Raw genomic sequence first — 13,818 nt, forward strand, 5'->3', positions numbered from 1 at the left:
AAAACTTTTAATTGCAACATCAAACAAATACAAAATATATAGCAAAAATCACACTCAAACACACACACAAACTTAGGGAAAAGTTTCCCGGAAAGGGGGGAAAAAGGTTAAATTGAAAATGTGCTGTGTGTGCTCGTTGTAGTGTTGAAAAGTTCTGCTAATTGTTGTAGTTGTGGCAATAAAAGTTTATGTTTTGTAGCCGTTTCAGTGACACAGCACCAGACACGGGGCGGCGGAGAGTGCTGGCTTATAATTTCATGTTGTTTCTTAACAAAATTATAAGGAAAAAAATAACAAATTGTTTTTGAATTGTTTGAACTGTGAGTTTGGGCATGTCTGTGTTAACTGTTACTGAGGAGGAAACATATGTACAAATGTTTACATTTGTCTGTGTAGGGAAATGTTTAATAAAAAATTAAAATTAAATAGAAACTATAAGTAATTTGCAGCTTCACAAGCGATTTAAGGGTGTTAGATAAAAAGATTGTTTTAAAGTAAATCATGAAGCAGAAATTTAAATAAAAACTTTTGTAAATTAAGCTTTGATCTGCATGGTTTGTATTTTGTGAAACAATTAAATATTTATTGTAATATAAATTCTATGAAAATCTTGCAAACAATTTAAACTTATTTTCTAAATTTTCATTTCAATTGTGTTTTATCTTAAAAAATAATTCTATAGAAAAATTGAAGACTAAATTTAAATTCTTAAAAAAATGTGTTTTTAGTAATTCTGAAACAATTTTGTTTTACCATAAAAAAGCCAAGATACTAAGCTTTCTTATTCAATTTGTTTCATTTAAAAATCTTTTGTCTAGCAAAAGCTATTGCTTATTAAACTTTAAATTATAAATAAAATATTTAATTAATATTAATCATACGCCCGCATAAACAAAATGTTAATATAATTTAACCTAAAGGGATACAAATAGTTGAATTAGCATTAAATGATTGAAAAAGTAACAATTAACAACAATTTATTTAGAGTTCCAAATCGCTAAGTCAACTTTTTATAAAAATTAAGTTTTTAATACAAATACATTGGACTAGAAGTATGACTTTAATTTTGACTAGACTTTTTACTAGACATGAAAAGACATTACATTAGATATTAGTACACACATTGACTAAACATTATACTACACGTTAGACATTTGACAAGACCGGAAATTAGGCTATATATAAAATTAGAAATGGTCGAGATATCAGTTAGGATATTTGACTAGAATGAACATAAAACTAGACATTGGACTATTGAATATAACAGACAGTAGAGTATACATTAAACTAGAAAAACTATGCAAAACTTAGACATTAGATTAGGAGTAAGACTAGAAATTAACTATAGATTCTAGACAGTTGACTGGACATCTGTCTAGACATTCGACTAAATAAGATACTAGATATTAATAAAAACATTAGACTTTGAACTAAATATTATACTAGAGAATATACTAGATATTGATTGGACATGAGACTAGATACTAAACTAGATAATGGACTAGATATTAGAATGAAGACAAGACATGATAAGACTAGACATTAATATAAACATTGGACTAAATATTAAAATAGAAATGGGATTAGGGATAATACTAAAAATTAGTCTAGACTTAGACTAGACAATAGACTAGACTTTAGATTAGACTTTAGACTAGACTTTGGACTGGACTTTAGACTAGACTTTGGACTAGACTTTGGACTAGACTTTAGACTAGACTTTAGACTAGACTTTATACTAGACAATAGACTAGACTTTAGACTAGACTTTGGACTAGACTTTAGACTAGACTTTAGACTAGACTTTAGACTAGACTTTAGACTAGACTTTAGACTAGACTTTAGACTAGACTTTACTAGACTTTGGACTAGACTTTAGACTAGACTTTAGACTAGACTTTGGACTAGACTTTGGACTGGACTTTAGACTAGACTTTAGACTAGACTTTAGACTAGACTTTAGACTAGACTTTAGACTAGACTTTAGACTAGACTTTAGACTAGACTTTAGACTAGACTTTAGACTAGACTTTAGACTAGACTTTAGACTAGACTTTAGACTAGACTTTATAATAGACTTTAGACTAGACTTTTGACTAGACTTTAGACTAGACTTTAGACTAGACTTTAGACTAGACTTTAGACTAGACTTTGGACTAGACTTTAGACTAGACTTTAGACTAGACTAGAGACTAGACTTTAGACTAGACTTTAGACTAGATTTTAGACTAGACTTTAGACTAGATTTAGACTGTATATTAAACTAGACAGTAGCCTAGATATGAGACCAAACATTAGACTGAACACTGTGTTAGACATGATACTAGATACAAGACAAGACATTAGTCTAGCCATTAAAGTAGATATTAGACTATACAGTAGATTATATATTATACTTTAAAATATACATGAGACTAGATATTAGACGAAATTTGACACTAGAGTTATCGTGTGACTAAATATGAGATTGGAAACGAGATTATACTAGACATGACTAGAATTTATACTAGACATTCGATAAAACTTTTATTTCTTAAAAATCGTAATTAGTTTAAGAGTTATTAACAATGAATCTTTAAAATCAAATGCTAATTTAAATTATTGGGTGTATAACTTAAAAATGAGGGATTTACAATAGATGGCGTATGTTTTGAACAAGGCTTTTGATTTTTAATAACATCTATGTCATTTTGAAGGTTACATATCTGTCATTTATTCTCACTTAGTTATTAAACATTATAATGTAATTTCGAATTTTGTGCCAACAAAGCGTCATGTGCGGGAAGTTTTGCTTTACTTCTTTAATGAAAAAGAAGTTGCGCTAAAGCACACCGATTGCTGACCGAAGCTTATGGTGAATGTGTTTTATCGGTTTCAAAGTGCGAGATATGGTTTTTGTGATTCAGCAGATTTTGACACGGAACACAACACCATGATGATTGTTGACAAACTCAACCAGTGCTTGCAAAATCATTGGAAGCTACTCATTCAGCAATTTCCAAAACGTTTGCAAGCAGCAGGATTTATCCAAAAGCAGGGAAATTGGGTACCATACGAATTGAAGTCGAGAGACCTTAGAAGACGATTTTGTTTGTCTGAAATGCTGCTTGAAGAAAATAATTTTTGCACCGAATCATGACTTGCGATGATAAAAGGAGCCATTATGATAACTCGAGCAAAAGAGTGCTATCGATTATGAAATCTGAACAGCCCATCACAGGAAATCTGTACCGAACGCGAGCATTGGCCAAAAACGCCCAAAATATGCGTTGGGAAGTTTTTTATCCCTCGCTTTATAGTCTATACCTTCCGACTACTATTTGTTTCGATCTATGCAGAACGCTCGCTCTGGTATACGTTTCACTTCAGAACAACGAACTTGAATGAAGTTTGTTCAATAATTTTTAAAACTTTTGAAAATTATCTTAAATTTTTATTAAGAATTTACTTTTGCTTGATAAAAGCGAACATTTGAACTCTTACTCTAGCTTTAATTTCAAAAGTTATTGTTCGTTAAACTTTTTAAATTAAATACAAATTTAAATTAATATTAATCATACGCCCTCATACAAAAATTACCACAAAACAATTAGAAGGTTAAATTAGCATAAAATTAATTTAAAAATATGTTATTTTTCTTTTATATTGATTTTGCCATGTCATGCTCTTGACTGATTTTTTTAGATTAAGCTTTAATTTCTTCTTAAAATTTTGTTTTAAACAAAAGTTATAGAATGTGGAACTTTATAAAGCAAAATCTAATTTAAATTAATATTAATCATACGCCTTCATACAAAAATTAAGAAACAGAAAACCACATAGAAAGTTAAGTTTTTATAAAATTGATTTTTAAATAATTTTGTTTTATATTCTATTGGTCTTACCCCGCACTTGACTGGCAATTGATTTGTGATCCATGTCTTGTTGTGGTGACTTTTAATTGATTGATTGAAAAGGTGGTTGTTAAAAGGAAAGATAGTGTTAGAAAAGTTAGGGTAGGTAGAGCAATAACAGCAACAATTATTGTATAATAGATATATTGTTTGTTTAATTCTGTTTCTTTTTTTTTCTTTCTTTCTTGAAGCTGATGATGTTTTAAACAATAAAAGTTTACATTTGTTGGGCTTTTAAACACAATTGAAAGTGCAAGTGAATTTTATTTTAAAATACACAAATGTATAAATATTTGTTTATATATAGAGATTTTTGTTGTTATATTGTTTTTGTTTATTTAAATTAAATAACTACAGCAACAATAAAAACCGCTTAGAAAACACTTGAAATATTTAGTTTTTTTAAAAAAGTTTTTTTTTTTTTGCAAACACAACACACTGTGTCCAAACAGCAGCACACTCACAGAAAAGTATGAGTAATCTTTGAATTTTTTCCTATAAATTTCACACAAATACTTGGAAATAAAGAAATTGAAATTTTTGAATTATTTAAATAGATTTATTTTCAATTTTCACACCATTAACCATTAAATATGGCAATTTGTTTATAGCTATTTATAAAAAAATGGATTTATTTCAATTAAATATGTATTTAATAATGTTTTTATTTTGCAGACATATAGTTAATCGTATTATAAATAGTGCTTAATATTTATTTAAATAATTATTTGTTTAATAAATTGTTTATTAGTGCTAGTGGTTTTAAAACAAATTTATTCATTCATATCAAATGTATGATTCTGATGTGTTCAGTCATTCATTCAACCATTCATTCATTTAAAAGCAGCCTTGTAATATTTATTTTGTAAAAAACAACAACGTAAATTAAATATTTTATTGTTTAGAAAACAAACATTTGTTAAAATATGGTGGCATCGACATGTTGAAAAGGGGGTCAAAAGCCAAGTGTTTTATAATTTTTAACACTTTCAATATTTTTTTTTTTAATTCAAATTTTTTTATTTTTTTTTAATCGCTATTTTTATTGTGTTAGTTTTAACTCAAGGTTTTGTGATTGTTTGCTTAAGTGTGTGTAGCCTTTAAGGAGTCTATAAATTAATCCTTAAAAATAAGAATTATTGAGCATACAAACATTCATAGTTAAACCAGACAGTTAAGGACAAGTGGTTGTTATTGGTAACAGTTTCTGTGACCCTGAATTTGGATGTAGTCTAGTCAAGCATATTATTGTATTCGTATTTGGAAAAAAGAAAACAAAGGCTTTTCATTAGTAATGTGTTAAACAGTGAGTGATTAAAATATAAATAAGAAAACATGTTGATTCTTAGAATATTATTTGTTAAAGGATTTATTTCAATCATTAATTGTATTCAAATCATTTAAAGGATAATAAGAAGTGTCATTTCTTGATGTGCATACATGTCAGCAACCCCTCAAATTATTTCTATTTTTATTTGAATTTCGAAAAAAAAATTTTTGTTTTCTCTTCAGACTTATTTTCAGCGAATAAAATACCGAATAAAAATTATTCGTTAAGTTTTATTAAAATTTTTTCATAATATTTCGAAATGATTATATCCTTCTAAATATAAATATTAGAAGGATATAATCTGTTTACGGATTAAATGCTCAAAAATATTAACGAATAAAAAATTATTCGCTGATTCTGTGTACGGATTAAATGCTCAAAAATATTAACGAATAAAAAATTATTCGCTTATTTTAAGTAAATTTGTTCAGTTGTTATCAATTCAAATATTAGTTTTTAATAATACAGCATCATGAAAAATATTATCCTTATTTTTAGCTAAAAGTAACCACAAATTTTAACGAATAAAAAAACCGAATACAAATTATTCGTTGAAATTATTTAATTTTTTTTGACGTGGAAACTATTTTTTATTAATATTTAAATAAATTGTTGTGTTTCTGTAGAAAAATATTTCAAACTTTCAGCGAATAAAATAACGAATAAAAATTATTCGTTAAGTTTACTTGAAAAATTTTCATTATTTTTGTTTAAAAATCAGTTGCTATTACATTTAGCTCGATATAATTTTATTAGGGTTTTAGATCTTCAATAATATAAACGAATAAAATACCGAATAAAAAATTATTCGCTCATTTCAAGTAAATATTTTAATTCGTATCATAAGCAAATGTTAGCATTTAATAATAATTTTTTAGCTTAAAGCAACAATATGTGTCAACGAATAAAATACCGAATAAAAATTATTTGTTAGATTTTCATTAAAATCGTATATATTTCTTGTTGAAATTTAATTTTTCTATAATAGCTCGAAAATTTATACAGTTTTAGGTCAAAATTTTAAAAAATATCAACGAATAAAAAACCGAATAAAACTTATTCGTCAAAATTGTGAATGTTTTTTAAGTTAGAAATTATATATCTATTAATTTTTAATAATTTTTTTTGTGGATTTATAAAAAAGACAAACTTTTAGCGAATAAAATATGTATCGAATAAAAATTAATCGTTAAGTTTACTTAAAAATCTGTTATTATTTTTGTTTAAAAATCTGCTTCTATTACATTTAGCTCGATATAATTTTATTATGGTTTTAGATCTTCAATAATATGAACGAATAAAATACCGAATAAAAAAATATTCGCTCATTTTAAGTAAATATTTGAATACTTATCATAAGCATTTAATAATAAAGTATCAAATAAATATTATCGTATTTTTTAGCTTAAAGTAACAATATATGTCAACGAATAAAAAACCGAATAAAAATTATTCGTTCAATTTATAATAGCTGAACATTTTTACAGTTTTAGGTACAAATTTTAAAAAAAATTAAACAAATAAAAAACCGAATAAAATTTATCCGTTGAAATTATTCATTATTTTTTTTTTTGGAAATGTGTTTCTCTAAAAATAAATAAATTTTAACGAATAAAACGCAGTATCAAAATTATTCCTTAAGTTATCTTAAAGATCTTTCATTATCTTTGTTTAAAAAGATTTAGATCTTTTAATATTAACGAATAAAAAACTGAATTAAAATTCCCAAAAATCATTCCTAGTTGCTGTTGAACATCGTAGCCAAAAAATAAATACAGTTTTAGGTCAAAATTAAAAAAAAATATTAACGAATAAAAAACCGAATAAAAATTATTCGTTGAAATTTTTAATGAATTTAAAAGTTTTTAATTAAGAAATTATATTTCTATTAAAATTTAATAGTTTTTTTGTGGCTTTATAAAAGAAAGCAAAGTTTTACAAAATAAAATACCGAATAAAAATGATTCGTTCAGTTTTCTTGAAAATTTTCATTATTTTTGTTTCAAAAGGTGTTTTTATACATTATTTAAAGGGATATAATCATTAAATGATTTAGATCTTCAATATTATTAACGAATAATAAACCGAATAAAAATATTATTCGTTCATATAAGTAAATATTTTAAATTTTTATGAACAGAAAATATTTTTTTATAGTATCAAAGTATCATTCAAATTATTATCATTAAGTTTACCTTAAAATTATCAAAAATTTCAAAGTATAAAAAAACCGAATAAAAAATTATTCGTTAGATTTTCCCAAAAACGTATTTAGTTGTTGTTGAAAATTTTTCCCATAATGGTTTAATACAGTTTTAGGTTTAATTTTAAAAAAATATCAACGAATAAAAAACCGAATAAATTTTATTCGTTGAGATTATTAATGAATTTAATTGGTTTTTTCATTGCAAATTGTTTTTTTTTATAATATTAAAAAATGGCATGTGTTTTATTTAAAAATATGTATGTATTTCAAAATTTGAGCGAATAAAATACCGAATAAAATTTATTCGTTAGGTTTAACTAAAAATTGTATATTTTTTATATGAAAAATGGAATGAGCTTTAGGTAAAATTTTCAAAAAATATCAACGAATAAATTACCGAATACAACTTATTCGTCGAAATTTTTAACGAATAATTAATATTTAAATAAATATTTTTGTTTTTCCTACTTTAAGCGAATAAAATTTTCAAAAAATATCAACGAATAAATTACCGAATAAAACTTATTCGTCGAAATTTTTAACGAATAATTAATATTTAAATAAATATTTTTGTTTTTCCTACTTTAAGCGAATAAAATATGTAAAAAAAAATAATCGTTAAATTTAATTTACTTCAAATTTTTTCATTATTCATATATTATCATTTATTTGTCAATCGTTATCACTGGACTACTACAGATAATACATCTTTATTTATTTAATGATATAAAAAACTGTCATAAGTCCATCAATGTTTATTTTCAACTTGTCATGACATCATTAAAAGAAATGTTCAAAAAGTCCTCATTTATCAGCTTTCTTATGGGAGCTGAGAAAACTTGTCAACAGAGCATCTGGTAGTTATGTCATTAAATAGTCACTTTTTGTGCTGTAAATAGCACTTAATGTTTTAAGTAGATTTTGTGTAAAATTTCAATTATTTTGAAAAGCAACATCTTTTAAGTACAATTTTAAATTCCATTTCTTTTCTCTGGGAATATTTTAATAAATTTAAAGGCACGTTCTTTTGAAAACTCATTGAAAGCTACAGCACTCGACAATTTTGTTGTTGTTGTTATTGTTATTAATGTTGCAATTGAATGAAACAGATTTTATATGAATGAATGAAAGAATCAAGACCGTATGGTTGGATGGATGGATGATTTGATTGCATGAATGACTAAAAATAAACTTCATTCATACATGCACATGTGTTATGTGTTGTTATTGTTACTGTTACAACAAAAATATATATAATTTATTTGCTAGTTGTTTTATTTGCTGCTCTTTTATGAATTTTCCATATAGTTTTTATTTGTTTTTTATTTTCTGTTGAATTAAAACCAACAGCAAAATAAATGTTTGTAAATTTTATGGGTCAACGTTTTTAAATGAGGTTAAATATGACGAAATCAACAAATTTTTAATGCAACAAATACTACAAGGACGTACAAGCATATGTATATGTATGAACACAAAAAGCAACGAACTAGGAAATTATATTAAAAAGAAAAATTAATTTTTATAAATTTTAAGTTTTATTTTATTTAAAAAAAAATTACCCATAAAATTGTTTTAACAAAAACACTGTAAATATTTTATATTTTATTTTTTAAATTGTTGATAATTATTTAATTTCAGTTTTGTTTGTTTTGGTTTTTTTCTTTTTCTTTTGTAAATACCGTTTAGCTTTATAATTTTATAGGGAAATTTGTCAATTATTTAATTGATGAGTTAATGTTTTTTTGCTTTTAGTTTTATAGTAGTTAAGGGAAAGAATTTAGTTAAAATTTAAAAATGATTTTGTGATTTTGCGTTTCTTTTGTAGGTTTAGTACAAGTATTTAGTAGTTTAGGTGTAGTTAGAGAAGTATCGATGTTTACACACACGTTGCTTTGGTAAGACTGAATAAATAAGTGTTTCCATGTCAAACCTCAAACAAATAAAATTTCATTCAGTTTTTCTTCTTTTTTTTTTTTTGCTGTTCTTCCTCTTTCAATATGGTTGCTACTGTTGTTGTGAAAATTATTGCTGCTGTTGCTGTTGTTGGCATGATATTTAGCCGCTGTTGGTGTTCTTGCGTGCAAATGTATATTTTACATTTTAACCGACATGTTCGTTCAATTTCGTATCAATTCTGCAAAATTATTATTATTCTGTTGTGTTGTTATTTTGCAGAACAAAATACACAAGTGTTGTTAACGGCATTTTTACTGTTACTCTCACTCGCTCCCTCTCTGTTTTTCTTATTTCTCTTTCACTCTCTGTATTGTGATAATTCTTATTTTTACTGCCTATCTAGAGGGTGCTTTAGTTGTTATTGTTTATAACTGGAATACTAGAAAAGTCATGTTATTGTTTGGCAAAACCTTAGCTACACGTGATTTTTCATTTATTGTTTTGATTTTGTAATTCGTATGACAACAAATATTGGAAGTGCTTAACAGAACCAACGCACTTAAGACAAATTAAACAAATTGGGTTTAAAGTTAACACGCAATAAATAGTTTTGTTTCTCTTCACAAAAAGGGACATTTTTAGAGATTAAATTAACGAATAAAAATTAGTCGTTAAGATTATTTTAAAATCTTTCGTTATTTTCGTTTAAAAATGTTTTTCTATTACTTTTAGCACGTTATAATTTTTCACGGATTTTGTTTTAACGAATAAAAAATGAATCGCTCATTTTAAGTAAATATTTTCAATTGCTATCATTAGCATATACATATTTGTCTTTAATAATAAAGTATCATTCAGCTTAAAGTAACAACAAATTTCAACGAATATGAAACCGAATAAAAATTATTCGTTGACCTTTATTAATGAAATTATAGTTTTTTCAATTATTTTGTATTAATATTTAAATAAATAATAAAACAAAGAAAACTTTAAGCGAATAAAATATCGAACAAAAATTTGCTTAAAAATCTTTCAATATTTTCGTTTAAAAAATTAATCGCTCATTTTTATACTTTTATTTCATTAAAAGTATTGTGATTATTTAGAGCTTAAAGTAATATCAAATTTCAACGAATAAAAATTATTCGTTGAAAATATAAGGAAATTATATTTTTTTCATTGTTAATTATTTTTTTATTAATATTTAAACAAATATTTTAGTTTCTTTTAAAAAATCAGCAAAACTTTTAGCGAATAAAATAACGAATAAAAATTATTCGCTAAGTTTTTTTTTCAATTTGTTCATTCTTTTTGTGTAAAAAAAGTGTTTAGACTATATTTTGTACGATATAATTGTTTTACAGATTTTAATCCAAAATAATTTTATCGATTTAATATAAATTATCCGAATAAAAAAATGATTCCTTAATTTTTAAGTAAATATTTTTAAATGTTATATTTTCAATAATAAAGTATTATTAAAAGTATTGTGATTATTTACAGCTAAAAGTAATAACAAATATCAACGAATAAAAAACCGAATAAAAATTATTCGTTGAAAATATAAGGAAATTATATTTTATTTTTATATTTAAACAAATATTTTAGTTTCTTTTAAAAAATCAGCAAAATTTTTAGCGAATAAAATAACGAATAAAAATTATTCGCTAAGTTTTTTTTTTAAATTTTTCATTATTTTTGTGTAAAAAAAGAGTTTAGACTATATTTTGTACGATATAATTGTTTTACAGATTTTAATCCAAAATAATTTGAACGATTAAAATACCGTATCAAAAATGATTCGTTAATTTTTAAGTAAATATTTTTAAATGTTAATATTATTCATTTAGATTGTCATTATAAGTATTATCATCATTTTGATAAAAGTAACCAAAATTTTCAACGAATAAAAATTATTCGTTAATTTAACTAAAAATCGTAAATATTTTTTGCTTAAATATGTTCCTATAATAGTTGGAAAATAAATACAGCTATAGTTCAAAAATAAAAAAAAATATATATCGAATAAATAATCGAATAAAACTTATTTATAGAAATTTTTCATTATTTTAATTAATTTTTCAGTAGGAAATTATTTTTTGAATAATATTTAAAGGAATAGTTTTATTTTGCTACAAACATAAGCCAAACTTTAACCGAATAAAATTCCGAATAAAAATTATTCGTACATTTTTTCGTTAATTTTTAAGTAAATAATTTTAATATAATAAAATATAGCAAACTTTAAGCGAATAAAATACCGAATAAAAATTATTCGTACATTTTTTTTGTTAATTTTTAAGTAAATATTTTTAATTGATATTATTAACAAATGTTTGTCTTTAATAACAAAGTGTCATTAAAAATATTATCATCATTTTGATAAAAGTAACTGTAAATTTCAACGAATAAAAAAGCGAATAAAAATTATTCGTTAATATTTCTTGTTGAAATTTGTTTCTAAAAAACCGAATAAAACCCATTTGTTGAAATTATAAATTAATTTTTCAGTTGGAAATAATTTGTTGAATAATGTTTAAAAAATACTTTTGTTTTTCTACAAAAATAAGGCAAACTTTGACCGAATAAAATACCGAAAAAATTTTTTCGTAATTTTTTTCATTATTTTTCAAGTAAATATTTTTAATTGTTATTGTTTACAAATGTTTGTCTTTAATAATAAAGTATCATTAAAGTTTTATGATCAATAAAAATTATTCGTTAATTTTAACTAAAGATCGTAAATATTTCTTGTGGAAATTTGTTGGCAATTAAATACAGTTATACATAGTTCAAAATTTAAACAAAAATATATCGAATAAAAAAACGAATAAAATTTATTCGCTGACATTTTTAATGGATTAAAATATTTTTTAAATGGAAATAATTTTTGGAATAATATTTAAAAATGAGGCAAACTTTGAGCGAATAAAATACAGAATAAAAATTATTCGTCCAGTTATTATTTATTTATTTTCTATTACATTTAGTACGTTATAATTTTTTAACGGATTTTTATACTCTATTATTTTAACGAATAAACTAAAGAGTAATTATTTATTTCATTTTATGTAAATATTTTCAACTGCTATCAGTAGAAAATTATCGTATTTAATAACAAAGTATCATTGAAAGTATTACGAATATTTTGATCTAAAAGAAACAAGAAATTTCAACGAATAAAAATGGTGAATAGTGTGTCAAATAAAAAGTACTGTGTCATTTTTATAAAATTCATTTAAAAAATTCAACGAATAAAAAACCGAATGCAAATTTTCTTGTTGTAATTTTTCTTCTACAATAATTATGAAAATAATACATATTTAGCTTTAAAAAACAAATTATTCCATTGAATTTCTGCATAATGTTTATTATTTTTGTTTTTTCCTGAAAAAAAAACTGTGCCATACATTTTTTTACGAAATATATTTAAAACAAATTATAATTTCTGCCTAATTTGGTTTTACATTCATTCACTATTAAACACAAAAAGCAAGCACATAAATCAAAACTATTAATCATGTTAAAGGAAAAACTAAATGCCAAGCCTCCTTATGAAACACATACACACTTCCAGTGACCTTGTCTGTTTTTATTTTGTTTTTCATTTAACTCTCTTTCTTAGTCAAATACTCTCTGTAAATTACTTGAATCTCTCTCTTTCTTGCTCTTGCTCACCATTATTTAAACACCCACCCCTTAAAGTCTGCTATACTTAAATTTATTGTGTGCGTTGCTGTTTTTTTTGTTTATGCAATTCAAATTGACCTTTTAACCCTAAAACATTATTTTGTTGGAATGTTGTTTAGTTGTGTGTGTGTGAAACAAAATATATTTTCTTGGTATTTGTTTTTAGCACAAAAATGTGACTGACTCACGTTTTTATGTTTAATTTTAAAGCTGCATGTCGTACTTACTGGAGCAATACAAATTTAGCAGAACACTTGGAGTTTGCGTAATTTATAGCTTGTAAATGTAAACGATATTGTTTTTTTAGATTTTGAAACATATGTTTAGAAATGTTTTTGCTGGTAATATGGTGTGTTTTGAAGACATATATAAATTTAGAAATGCAAATTTGTTTAAGTTCTTAATTCTAGTGCATTAATAAACATTTTGTTTCGTGGGCGTATTAGTGATATTAAATATAAATAATATTGAGTATACGCTGTCAATAGGAATAGAAGATTATCATATAACGGAAGCAGTGTCTCTTACCAATAATTTCTTCTACAAATAAAGTCCTAAAATTAATTCTTTTAATCTTAACTACAATAATTATAAAAAAACTCATTTACAAAAAGCTTAAATTAAACCTTTTAAATTTTGCCCCAATTTTTTTATTTTTAAAGACTCCAATGTGTGGCTGTCTGATATTTAAAGCTGAGGCAAAAAAAATTGTGTTGCCTTTAATAAATCATGTTGGAAATCAAATCCTTCTACTCTTTTAATTATTTTCATATTTTCGGCTAATTAATTAAGATTATGTT

General features: G+C 24.1%; 1 protein-coding gene across 5 annotated transcripts in view; it reads right to left on the reverse strand.

The window, feature by feature from the left end:
* Positions 1 to 13,818, reverse strand: part of Eip63F-1 (Ecdysone-induced protein 63F 1) — a 122,188-nt gene that overhangs the window by 64,485 nt on the left and 43,885 nt on the right. Inside the window, exon 1 of one of the 5 annotated variants that reach the window (XM_065506362.1) lies at positions 8,992 to 9,013. The exons of 3 other annotated variants lie outside the window; for them this stretch is intronic. In XM_065506362.1, coding sequence (XP_065362434.1) covers positions 8,992 to 8,995 — 4 coding nt within the window. In that variant the 5' untranslated portion in view covers positions 8,996 to 9,013. Of the gene's footprint in view, positions 1 to 3,884; positions 4,019 to 8,991; positions 9,014 to 13,818 lie in introns of those variants that run through there. One more of the 5 variants, XM_065506359.1, reaches the window with a different exon arrangement.

This window comes from Calliphora vicina, chromosome 3, assembly GCF_958450345.1.
Source record: "Calliphora vicina chromosome 3, idCalVici1.1, whole genome shotgun sequence".
NCBI lineage: Eukaryota > Metazoa > Arthropoda > Insecta > Diptera > Calliphoridae > Calliphora > Calliphora vicina.